At 37.5% G+C, this 13,327-nt stretch overlaps 1 protein-coding gene across 5 annotated transcripts in view; it reads left to right on the top strand.

The window, feature by feature from the left end:
* Window positions 1-13,327, top strand: part of VPS13B (vacuolar protein sorting 13 homolog B) — a 718,815-nt gene that overhangs the window by 77,356 nt on the left and 628,132 nt on the right. For all 5 annotated transcript variants that reach the window (XM_075213864.1, XM_075213863.1, XM_075213867.1 and 2 more), the window contains exons 8-11: window positions 6,836-7,101; window positions 9,989-10,084; window positions 10,594-10,716; window positions 12,124-12,261. In XM_075213864.1, coding sequence (XP_075069965.1) covers window positions 6,836-7,101; window positions 9,989-10,084; window positions 10,594-10,716; window positions 12,124-12,261 — 623 coding nt within the window. The remainder of the gene's footprint in view (window positions 1-6,835; window positions 7,102-9,988; window positions 10,085-10,593; window positions 10,717-12,123; window positions 12,262-13,327) is intronic.

The raw sequence follows: 13,327 nt of genomic DNA, 5'->3' as shown, positions 1-13,327 counted from the left end.
CAGCACCGTGTCGCTGTAATTGTGTGTGGGTTTATATTACCTGAAATGTTTGGAGGGACGATAAATGTGTGTATGTGTTTGAATGCATATAAATATACACAAAACAGCTGCACAACTTACACCTTAATTGATCCATTTAGATTGTTTGGACTCTCCCAGTTTATAAGCAAACCTTTTCTCCACATGGCATGGTTGTATGGGTTAACTCTTTCAGGTGTAGCGACAAAAGCAGCTATATAAGATTACATTGTGTGTTCTTGAGGAGTAGGAAGGAAATACTGACCAGTCCCGGATAGTTGTATTCGTTAATTTCATACATCCCATTAAGAACATGAATTATGCTTGGAGATATAATAAGTACATGTGGAATTCATGCAGGTTCTAGATCAGGCCTGTCCAACCTGCGGCCCTCCACAACATCTGCTGGGGCTTGTAGTTTCACAACACCTGGAGGGCCGCAGGTTGGACAGGCCTGTTCTAGATCATGCTACATGTGAGAAATCTTTATTGTATTTATGCTAGTGATGGCAGCACAACTGGGATTGGTCCTACTGGCCTGAATTTTTTATATCACTAGCAAAATGTACAAAATCTATTACATTAATTTGCTCTAAAAGTAGTGGTTTCTATATGTCTCCTTTATAATGAAAAGTATCACTATTTGTAGTTTTATTGTACATATTACATTAAATACACAAAATGTGTTTGTGTATGCAATATATCATTTATACATTTATAAAAAAAAAAAAAAGTACCAATCATCTATTGACTATTGGAGCCGTGTTGGAAATGGTAGATTGCCAGTTAATTTAACGGCTGGATATCAGCAAGTTTGTTTTTTTACTTGTGGTTACATCTATTTTTATTGCAATATTTACAAAGGAGGAACGTAGTTTGCTGGAGTAAGCAGCTGGATCAATTTTCTGCAGGCTCTCAATATTGTTTTTAAAGTTAATGAATTCACACCACAATTAATCCATAATAATTCAGACTGACCCCTCAGTTGCTTTAGCCCATGTGTCAGAACCTCTGGCATCAGAGGGTTAAAAAAACGGAGGAAGTTAGTTGTCTTTCTGCACACAAATGAGGTCATTCCTCAGCTGTGCTCTCCAAAACCTTTCCTTTAAAGATCTAAACGTGGTTCATAATATGTCTGTCAGAACTGATTTCTTTCTGATCCAGAAGCAACTAGCAGGAACAGATTAATTGCTCTCTCACCCCTAAGGTGGTGTGCTGCCTGGCTAGTCAGAGGTGATGTCAATCATGAAGTGTGCAAGACTGATTTGATTGCGTACGCTTGGTAAACTGATAAAGGAAGAAAAATGCTCTATTTACATAACCGGTGAGCCTTATTTTTCATCGCAATACAGAAGTTGCAAGTAAAGATTATTTAACAACAATTTGGTTACGTTTGAGTGACTGTTTAAAAGGAGACTGTTATATTGTATAATTTAGGTGATCACAAGCTCTTGATCCTTGTTATGCTTCGATCATTGTATCAGTGAAGCTTACAATCTAATTTTCCTACTTTATATGTAAAAAAGGGCACTTTTAGTCAGGAGCCTTTTAATTTACCAGAATGTCTTTGGATCGTGGACGGACACATACACAAACAGTGGTAGAATATATAAACTCAATTCAAATAGCATTTTAGTCAGGATAGAACCCAATGCACCAAGGTTGTAAGCTTGCGAGCAGGGCCTTCTTACTTCTCTGTCTGTGTTACCCAGAATTGTTTTATTACTGTTTGTTCCTAATTGTAAAGCGCTACAGAATCTGCAGGCGCTATATAAATAAATAGATGATGATGATGATTCATTGTTCCTTGTTAATAGCTATGAGAGTATTGGGTGTTACTTTACTGGTGTCATTTGAAGTATTCATTATTTATGTCCTCTGCTTCTTACACCATACAGATCAGATGGGAAATGTTTATCTCTCTCAAGTTGAGAGCTTTCAGAGATGGCTACAAGGTTATTTTACCTTCAGATAGTTTAACAGATTGTAGGTGCCCTCCTCCAACATTTACTAAATATATTTCAATTCATGTCTAGCTTTCTTTAAATACACTGTATTGAATATATGACCAAAAAACAGAAAAATAAAGGAAAAGTTTCAGGAAGCCTTGTGTAATCCAATAAACTAGTCATCTGAAGGTTGACAGCCCCTTTAAGAGAAGGAGGTGAATCCTGACATCACAAAGCTAACTTTGTGCTTCCTGTATCTATTTTGTAGATCAAGCCAGGCCAACCTGTGGGTCTCCAGGTGTTGTGACACTACAAGCCCCAGCATGCTTTGCCAGTAGATAGCCAGCTGATGGCTGGCAGTGTGTACTGGAACTTGTATTTCCACAACACCTGGAGAGACACAGGCTGGCCTGGCCTAGATTGCAAGCTCTCACAACAAGAAGTCCTCTCTACCCTCTGTCTCACGTCTGCCACTTCTCCGTGAAACTTGCATGTCCTTGTTCTGTTTCTATATATGATTTCTTATACTGACAGTACTGCCCTGCACTTTGTAAATTAATAGTGACATTTGCTGGACTGTGTATTTGCACAGGTAGAGAGAGTGTTATTTGCAAAGTAATCAAATGTTATAATAATATGGGGAAGAAACATTTCTCATCACTGCCAGTAATACACAAACTGCGTTCCTCTGTGTATGTTCAGATCCCATACACTTTCACACAAGTCCTGCTCCTCTTAATGTTCCCTGTTTGTGATCCAACTTTAATTTTGTTATTTTTCCATTTTTCAGGTTTGTACTTACTGGCTCTGGTTCAGCAAAAATATTAACCAATATATACTTTATTTATTAACATTTATTTATATAGCGTCTGCATAGCTTGCGTAATCTACATTGTGCGTTCTGTGACCTGTTGTATTATTGTCTACAGAAAACACACTATCGTTTACATAGAAATAAAAAGCAATAAAATAAGTGAAGTGTGTCAGGTTAGGTCTGTGTTACCCCAGTCCAGACACCTGGGTGCAATATAATTCTCACCTAGTTGATCAGATAACCTTTTACAGGTCAAGGGACATGGGACCAGACCTGTGTTTGACCTAATACTAGTAAGGGGCAGTATAGTGATTAAGAAAATGTCAGTTGAGATTGAAGACAAATATGTAATCTTATATACAGCATTTTAAGGAAAGGCTCCATTCAGAGATTTTTTTTCACAGTATTGTGTCTTTTTTTATTTCAAGTTCTATTTATTGTTTCATTTTTAAATATAAGTTGGAAGTTACATTGGACATAATCTTCCCACATCAGTTAGACAGTAGGCTTGCATCACTAAGTGTGTTGTTGGGGGCCCCTGCTCCTTTTATTATCAAACTCTCTTCTACCTTCCACTTTTTCCTCCATTCCCCTCCTCACTTCATGACACTGCCCCTGTCCTCACTGACACAATCACACAAGTGTACAGTTCACTACCACACTCATCCCCTGCCAATAATCTGATTTGGTTACAGGTTGTTTTATGTCCGCCCATTTCAAAATTAAAGACTTTCCCCACGGAACAAGTGATCTAGATTGAATACAATAAAGTATCGTGACGCTAGTCAAATACACTATTAAAATTAGTGTAATTGTATTACTTGTTTTAGTTAAAACAGAACTTGGGACTTATTTAAACAGTCTACAAACAAACGTAAAAATCTGTCGTTTGCATTAATTGCACAAGAGGATTAACTTGTCATTTACAAAAAACAAACAAACAAAATCAATGATCACCCAAACAATAATTAATGAGGTGTATGTTGTGTCTGGTTTTCTTTAAATTACACTTTTGAGTTGTGGCCTGATTCATTAAGGAAAGTAAATAAAAAAAATGAATAACTTTGAACCATGGTTAAACCATGTTGTATTGGAGGAGGAGGTAAATTTCAAATGTGAGGACAGTCTAGATCAACTTTAAATTTCAGTGTAAAAATAAAGCTATTAAGTATTTGTGTGCTACATGATAAAAGCAGGCAGTATTTTCTTTATGTGCAAAATAATAAACTGATATGCACCACTTGCATTGCAGCATGGTTTTGCCAAGGTTCAAAGTTACTCATTTTTTTGCTTTACTTTCCTCAATGAATGAGGCCCATTGTGTACTGCATGCACATCAAACAAGGAGAGAGTAGAGGAACATGGATGCTTAGTTTGTAATGACAATGATTCTTAACTATGTGTGTGTTTTAAGACATTTTTGTGAGATAAACACAATTTATGGGAGATGTCTTGGCTGGCTTCTATTGAGACACTTGATTTTGAGAAGGAAATGAATCCCAGTTGAATGCTTAGTGACTGTATCTGTATTTATCTGTTATTCACATCCATACAGTTTTCTTTCCCCCCTCTGTGGTTGGCAAAATGACTTTCTTTTTTAACTTCTCCAAAGTTTCCTGTTAAACCAGTGAACAATACTCGTCCCAGTGGGTAACTTGGGTTTCTTGCTGTGCTGGCCTTCAGTGTGATTTGTCAATGTTTTCAGCATGTAGAAACTTTCTAATGAAACAACTCTGTTCAGAAGCCGGAATGGAAATTTTCATTTCACGGTAACTTGTGACTGGAGAGGGTGTGCACACATTTATTTCCTTCCTACATGACAGATTTACTTGTTCCATAACTTGTCCTTCTAGTCATTGTTCAATTAAAAACTCATTGCACACTCCACATAGATGAATTCTCCATGTAGTCATTAAAACGAAACCGTTACAAATATACTTTATTTGTGAATTGATTTTAACATTACAGTACACTATAGACGTACAGTCTATGTAAAAGTACAATTAAAAAACTGTAGAAAGTATACACAGGAATTCTCTGTAATGACAATTATGGAGGAATCTCTGAGATATATGTATATGATCTATACACCCTAGCTTTTGTCTCCGTAGCGTGTGCTGAAACTCATCTGTCCAAAAGAACAGTTGGCATACTAGTGTAATACACACACTAACAAATGGTTGCTTAAAGGGCATTTCTAAAAGATAGCTTTAAAATTCAGTTCCCCATCCAACTTGCCAGTATGGTGAAAAGATGAATACTGTGGATGTCAGACCTAACTTCCATTGTGCTTAGCCCATTGTACATAGCCTACAGTACAACCCTATATCAGACACTGACACCATTATAACCATATCTCAGTGTCTAGTACTCCCTGCTTAATTCCCCTCCCCTCTTAAATTAATTTCTCAGTTCCCCATACTCCAACTGCAGGGGTGTTTAATGTTTCTGCTCATATGTTGTTGTGGTACCAGGGGAAAGTGATCAGTGGCTAGTGGATTTCTCAATACTACATGAACAACGCTACTTTCAATGTTAGTCTGTGAGTTTGTCAGCATGGGTCTATAAGAATTAAGTATCAGAGACTAGCTCAGATATAAGTATGATGAAATTAGCCAGCGTATATTAATGAATTATAAGTAATTGGAAATAGAGAGTGACATTAGATGGGTAGCTATCCTGAGAAAACTTGGATAATTATGAGGCCTGCTCCTGACTAGCAGATTAAGAACGCCTGATCGATCACTTCATATTATCACTCAGTTCAGCAGGTCTCCTACGCTGCTCTTTTACCTTGCATCTGATACATTTATTTAGTGCTCTGTGTTCTATTCATATGCCTTTCAGTATTCAGCTGTTACTAATATGCGGTGTGTACTACTAACTTGAGTATACTTTTTTTATGGTTAGGGTGCATTGTACTTAGCTAGCAACCATCTGTAATTCATTATTTTAACCATTTTGATTATATTGTTTTGCTTTCTTTACATAATGTATAAATAAAATCAAATATACCTGTTCAGTTATCTTGTTTTTAAGCTGTTGAGCTTATTGTTTGAAGAAATTTTCATATTTTGGGGTAAAAAGTTGTATCATATAGGATCTGCAGTCACTATTTTAAATAGTGGCACCGTACCCAAAATACAATTGGACAGAGCAGTAAAATGCATTGATATATATATATATATATATATATATATATATATATATATATATATATATATATATATATATATATATATATATAGTGGCAAAAGCCCGCTACTGCAGAAGCACACGCGAACAACTTCTTCCTTTTTATGTAGTTTTATTGTCAGGATGGTAAATGTTTTGACACCGTACAGATTTCACAGCATTTCTTGGAGACCCTAAACGCTAGCTAGACATAGCTCAGCTCTCTCAAGACCAGCCAGCTTACCCAGCGTTGATCTCCCTGCACAAATGATGCAAACAAGCTTTTATACATGTTACTCCTCCCCCAGCCTTAGCTTGATGGACAGGTGACACACCCACCTTCTCTTAAAAAGAAAAGACCCATCAGTGCTCTGTTTGCACAGATACACCCTGTCTGTTTGCTGAGAGGAAATCATGTAAGTTAACAAACTTTAAACTACACATACGTTTTTACCTGGTTTAACCTCAACCTAGGTGCATAACTGTGCCAATGTTTTATTCTGCTTGTATACTTTCTCTACCTCTTGTCAGAAAAATGCCTCCCTTTGTTACAATATATATATATATATATATATATATATATATATATATATATATATACATATACATATATATATATATATATATATATAAATATATATATATATATATATATATATATTATAATGTGTGTTTGATCTACCTCTCTCTTTCTCTTCTCGTTTTTTTTTGTTTTGTTATGTTGCTCATTGACTGTTCATTCTATCTCAGACAGGAGTCGTTTTAATTTAATTTTAAATTTACATTTCTTATCTGCTTGTACATGATATTTATAAATGTATAAGTATCTATATTTTGTGAAGATTTGATTACACAGTAAAAACAAGAGTGTGTTCTGCAGGGTCTGAAGAGGAGCTTGCGGCAGGAATGCAGTATCCAGCGCAAGAAATGTACCCTGGGCAAGATGACGATGACCAGCAAGGTTGGGTCTCTTGGGCCTGGTCTTTTGTTCCAGCCATTGTAAGTTATAATAATGATAATGAAGGAGAAGATGGCTACACGGGATCAGAAGAGGGAAACGCACCCCAAGGACCGAGATCCAAACAGTCTAAAGATCCGATCATCTCCATAGGTTTCTACTGCACTAAGGCCACGGTGACATTTAAGGTTTGTTTGTTATACAATGGACCTTTGTCTGTGGACAGATGGTGGCAGCTGGGATTGTGCTATACTTTATTCATGTCAAGGATCACACAAATCTGCGTTGCCTGGAATAAGGGTGGATTGAAGTATATATAAAATCTTAAACATACAAATAACTATAAAATAAGATTTGGGGCTATAAAGAGTAGGTATTAGAGGAACAGTGGTGAGTCAGTTGTTTCTTATTTTGCTGTGGATTAGATTACATTAAGTTATAATTAGCGGCATAGCATGAGAACAGTGCATTAATAATCTCTATTTTTATTATTATTCTTTATTTATAAAGCCACATCATGTTAGGCAGCACTGTACATTAAGGAGATCCTGACACAAACAGATTACATACAATGACATGATAAAGATGGCCCTGCCCATATGAGCTTACAATCTAAGAGGTGTAGGGAGGAACAGGTAATTAATAAGGTAGCAGAATAGCAGTTGTAGCTGCTTTGGTGATAGTGAGTGTGGCTATTTTAAGGCACCGACATTAATCATTGGGCCTTTCTGTGCAGCTACCGGAGGAGTGGCACTATTGATAGACTTACTGCTCCAATGAATGTTTGGAGGATTACTCTCTATAGAATAAACTGTTAACCAGCGTTTTATAAAGGGAGTGTGGTACCATATAGAACGGATGACCGCAAAGCTTCTGATTCCTATCCTGTTTAACAAGCTCCCATCTAACACAGTAACAGAGTTTCTGTAGTAATTCCTACTGCTCTTTAACACCTTCTACCCTCGAATGACCTGCAACAAATTAACAAACATCCAGCGGGGAAGAAAAGTTACATCTGCAATGAGATGTTCTGTATGAGATTCACATGTTACACTGAGACGGAAAACATTAGCTTTCATTGTTCTAGTTTCTTGCAAAGAATGTATGGAATTAATTTGTGGTTCATATTTTGGTATTAAAAAAAAGGGGTCATATTTCTGCATTAACATTCTGAGTGGTTGATACCATTCCAGTGAAAAGGAAAAAAACATGCCAAATTAAACGTAACATTTTCCTAATACTGTTGAAAATTGTTCTTGTAACATTTGAGTTCTTTTAATCAATTAATTGCCTTTCCTCTGCAATAATTGCTGACAGCTGATGGGGGAGGAAGAGGAGAAATTGGGCTATATATAAAATGATTTCTTGTTTAACTCTCATCGCTTTCTTGTTTAACATTACACTCGCTGAGTGTCCATGGGTGGAACTGATTCCATGACCCCAGCTCTGGGGGCAGCAATGCTAACCATTATGCCATTGTGCTTCCACCTTCATGAAGGTTTTTTTTTTTTATATGCAAGCACTTTGTATTCACAAATTAAAACAGTTCTTCCTAAACGTAATATACATTTTAGAAAAGTCTTTGATTAAAGGGGGTAGCATTAGAAGCCTAAAATGTCTGAGGATAGTAGCTGTCTGTGATAGGGTGTTTATCCTTATTCTATTATCGCCTCTATTTTCATACTTGGTTGCTTTATAGGTTCAGATACCCTTTTAATACCTCTCCTCTAACCTTTTGTTATTATGTTTTTTCCCTAATATGTATGATACTTTGGGATGAAAGTAAGTGTCTGTTGGTACATGGAAGCTTGATCAAATAGGTTTACTATCAGTAAAGTAGATATTTGCCTGAAGTTTGGAGCCCACCCTTTAAAGAGGTTGTTGACACAATTATACAAGTATTATATTGTCCAGGTGTTGATTATGGATTATATTTATAATGTGGAGGGTAGCCCAATTGTAAAGCACTACGGAATTTGCTGGCGCTATATAAATAAATGATGATGATAAGGCATACTTGCCTACTTTCCTGGAATATCCGGGAGGCTCTTGAATTCCGGGGAGGACTCTGGGAAGAGTAGACACCCTCCTGGTAGAGGTAGGACTTAATGATGTGCTTCATGTGACCCCCCCACTCTGCGATGCCATGAATCTTGGTATTATATAGCTGGGGGCAATGCCACGATGACTCCGTGACATCACCACACCCTTTTCCACACTTGCCACCTGACCGTCCCTCTTATAAAAATTGGCAAGAATGGGGCAGGGGAAAATTTTATATAACAATGGCTGGTGACATAACTGACCTGTTTTCCTTTCAGAATTTCTACAGTTTCTGATAATTTTGCTGTATAAATCTGGAGTTTGTGCGGAGTGTGTACAAGACCTCTACCATTTCTTTTATTCCGTGTTCCTATTTAGTTGTATGAACAAGAAGCCCTGTACTCAGCATAATATTTTAGCTATAAGTGTGAGTATAGAGTGCAGCTCTCCTTTCAGTAATCTTGGGCAGCTTGGGACTCGGTAACTGGGAGCACATGAGCGTCAGTCATGGGGAGGCCCTTGAGTGTTTCCATTACTATTCCTGCATATATGCTGTTAATGTCATGACAGATCTAGACGTAAATATCTATACGAAGAGCTCAGTGACTGACTAATGTGTAACCTTTTGTCAGCTAGTCAATCCCCACTGTACATGATTTGCCAGACTGTAGCAGAATGTGAGAAGCTGCCTACCACACAAGTGTTGTTTTAAGATACCCGTCCATTTTTCATCCCATGTATAAATGCAGCGTTGAGAGAAGAGGTGAAAGTAAATGAAAGGCAGTGTGTTGACTGGGCCGACTCCTGCCCTACTTTACGTTACACTTGGCATATTTAACTTCAGCCTCCTATTGCCGTGGTGGGGCTAATGTCTTGCAGCTGTTTCATTGCACCTGTTTCCTGTCCAATAATACACTTTAGCCAACAGTGAACTTTAATTTGTCTTCATCAATGCAGTCTAGTAATGACAGACTGCCATTCTATAATGCTGGTCCTGGCTGGGATGAAGGTGTGTGTCGTATTGTTTTCCAGCTTACTGAAATGCAAGCCGAGAGCAGCTATTACAGCCCCCAAAAGGTGAAATCCAGAGAAGTCCTGCGTTGGGAGCAAGAAGGGACCACTATTGAGGTAATTCCTGTCTGCATAAATACCCAAAAATAGAACTATAAATATCCTAAAAAAACAACAATAACCTTAACTTAAAAATATCTCTTTCTAATGTAAACTGACTGTTGGACATCCCTTTACTTACGGGCAACATTAATTTCACTTATATGACTTACTCCATATGGATCCATCATTTAGCAGTCACATCACTAAGTGTAGTCACTGGTCACACCCTCGATGGCACTTTGGAATTTCCCTAGTGCCACGCTTTTTTTGCATACCAGCAATCGGAGTAGAATATTTACTATTTACTCAACAGAATAGCTATACAAATAATATATTGTTCCCAGAGATGGTATAATGAAGTGTATGCTAGCTCTTTAGTTGTTGGAATAACTCCTAGAATACTTCTGCCTTAAAATGCCTGTTAAAAGCTGAGAAACACACTGTTGCTGCTGTTTGACAGGTAGAAAATAAATGACTTTTTTTTTTTTTTAAGAAATATCTTGAAAATGTTCTTTTCCCCACAGGTTCTTATGAAAGGAGAGCCTTTTTTTGACTGTCAAGTTGGTTTTGTGGGTAGTCAAGGCCTGTGTCTAAAAGGAATTATGGGGATAAAAGACTTTGAGGAGAACACAAACAGAGCAGATTCTGTAAGTATGAATGCTATACAATTATTGTTATTTGCTGTACCAAATCCCAAGAATGATGTAAAATGTTAAATTTTGATTGAAATTATGCAAAAAAAACCCACCAAACAGATAGGATGGGGAAAAGAAAAGAAGGAGAAGAGGGAAAGGGTAGTGACCCTGACATCCTCACACTTATTGTGGGGGAATAGAACTCCTGTATGAAGCTAGAGGCTAAATTACACTATTGCGGGTAAATAGTTAATGGCAAAACCAAACAGTTGACTGTGGCTACATAATGAAGTCTGAAAATCTCTGGGAGGGGCGGTGGTCTCCTTGGTTGGATTGACTTTTATAAATGAACCAATCGCACCAAATTTGGTGGTCATTGCGTCTCATTCTAACCTTTTACATGGGTTCAGTTTTCTACTTCATGTTTCACTTGGGTGGAGAGGCACATTTTGATGTGAATTTCCAGCAGTGTAATTGCCACATGTAATAAAGACTAAATATAAGCTATGAATGAGGCTGAACAGAGCGTGTTTAAGGAGAAAACGGGAACATTTATGTCTATGCTGTACAAGGTTTGACTTTGATGTGATGTTGACACAGTTCTCCTTTGGAGATATTTCCACCTGTCCGGACATCTAGGTGCTTCAAGTTGGTGGAAGTGTCCCCCAGGAGCAGAGGTCAAGCATGCAGATTGACGTGCGCTAGGAGAACCATCTGGGTGCACTGGTACCTAGACCAGTGTTGGCTAACCTGTGACACTCCAGGTATTGTGAAACTACAAGTCCCAGCATGCTTTGCCAATATATAGCAGCTTATTGCTAGAAGGGTATGCTGGAGTGTCACAGGTTAGCCCACACTAGCCTAGACCAAGTCATTTTGAGGTGTGCTATGTTGCTACAGCCTGCTGACCCACATTGTCCCAACGTCAGATCCTATCATGCTGGGACTTTGAAAGTAATTAGAGCTGGAGGGCTAAAGCTGCGCGATGATGCAGAACTAACATAGGAACTCCTACGTTCTGTTCTTGTATTGGGTCCTCTGCTTGATTTCATTAGCAATCCCAACAACAAGAACTAAGGGGATGGGCGATTACTTTAAAAACAAAACTGGAGTCTTTTTTTCGTTTCCTTTTATTTTCAGCAAGCAGACCTTCGAAAAATTTGCATTTGAATTAGATGAGTTTACATCAGGCACCTAAAATGTTGGCATTCTTTAGGGGGATGAGCACGTGCGTTACACTGTATATGACAAATGATTTCGTTTCTGTCTCTGGTCTATCCTTGGCGTTCACTTCCAACATGAGCCTTATGATCATTGTGGTATAATCTAAAGTTCAGTTCAGAATATTAAACAGTATAAAAGCATATATCATTCATTATATGTAAGTTTTTAGGAGTGCTGCTTTTCTTATCTCTACAGGAAGCCTGTTTCTTCACCTGTGGGGAGAATTTAACCAACAAAGGAAACACCTATCTAACAAACTCCTTGTTTGACTACAGAAGTCCAGAAAATAATGGAATCAGAGCGGAGTTTATTTTAGACTCTTCTTGCCATAAGGTCAGTATCGTCATATAAGATCTGTCTTTAGACCACGATACAAAAATATATGAGCAGAATAAGAGACAGTCACAAATTTCCCATACCCGTAGATACAGCCATATTGTGTGCCAAATAAAGATTAATGAGAACGCAGTATATATATTTAATATGAACCAGTCACAGTAGTATACGTCCTGTTGTGTGGCACCTTTATGCGCCATGTAGTACATTTACATCCTGTAGATTGCCGCACACAGCCGCTGGGAGCATGAGGAGTAGTCCCTGGCTGTTAGAACGATCCTGCACAGTGTACAGTATAGAACCCCGTGCTTGACAAGCATTGTTCTCCTATTACCTCTCCTGGAATCCTAAGTGACATCATTACTGGGAGGATGCGACCCTGAGTGTACTGAGAGAGAGCCTAATTTCCTAAGCTTTGTAGTTGTGTTATCATTGGCTATCGTTTTTTGCATGTACACATTCAGATTCTATTTAAAGCAAAAAACAAGCAACAATAAATAGATTAAATAAAAAGGTAAAGTATAAAAACAAAACGCAAGCACACATTATTTATAGCAAACCAGTCTGCATAATCTGTAGTTACACATATGTGTTGCAATTGTATTCTGTTTATATGTTTTTGTAAATAGTCCATGGATAAGAATGGATATATTAATTTGCTCCATTATACCGAGGGTGTATTGGAGATCATTTTCACTGATAATTTTAAGAATTTGCTGACTACCATAAATGTTTTTATAAATTTGAAAAAGGGATCCACAAAAGTACCCATGCCCTAATCACTAGAATAGTGCATTTTATCTTGTAGTTTAAGTAGTCGGTAAGATGTCATTTTTACTAATCCCTACTATTTTACTGATGGACAAAAAATAATTTTTTCATCCCGTACCCATAAGGGTCTACTTATGTAGATAGAACTCTCTATCTGGCATGCACCCTTGATAAGATGCACTCTTTTGTAGAGTGTATCTAACAGTGCCAGATTCTATTAAATACAAAAACAATTATTTCTCTTTCATCCAGTCTGGTGGACACTGCTTACCATGGGTTGTGGAGGGGGAGC

The sequence above is a fragment of the Mixophyes fleayi genome, chromosome 5, assembly GCF_038048845.1.
Source record: "Mixophyes fleayi isolate aMixFle1 chromosome 5, aMixFle1.hap1, whole genome shotgun sequence".
NCBI classification, from domain to species: Eukaryota; Metazoa; Chordata; class Amphibia; order Anura; family Limnodynastidae; genus Mixophyes; species Mixophyes fleayi.
Note: the sequence above shows the minus strand (reverse complement) of the source record. Positions and strands in the feature narration are given on the sequence as shown.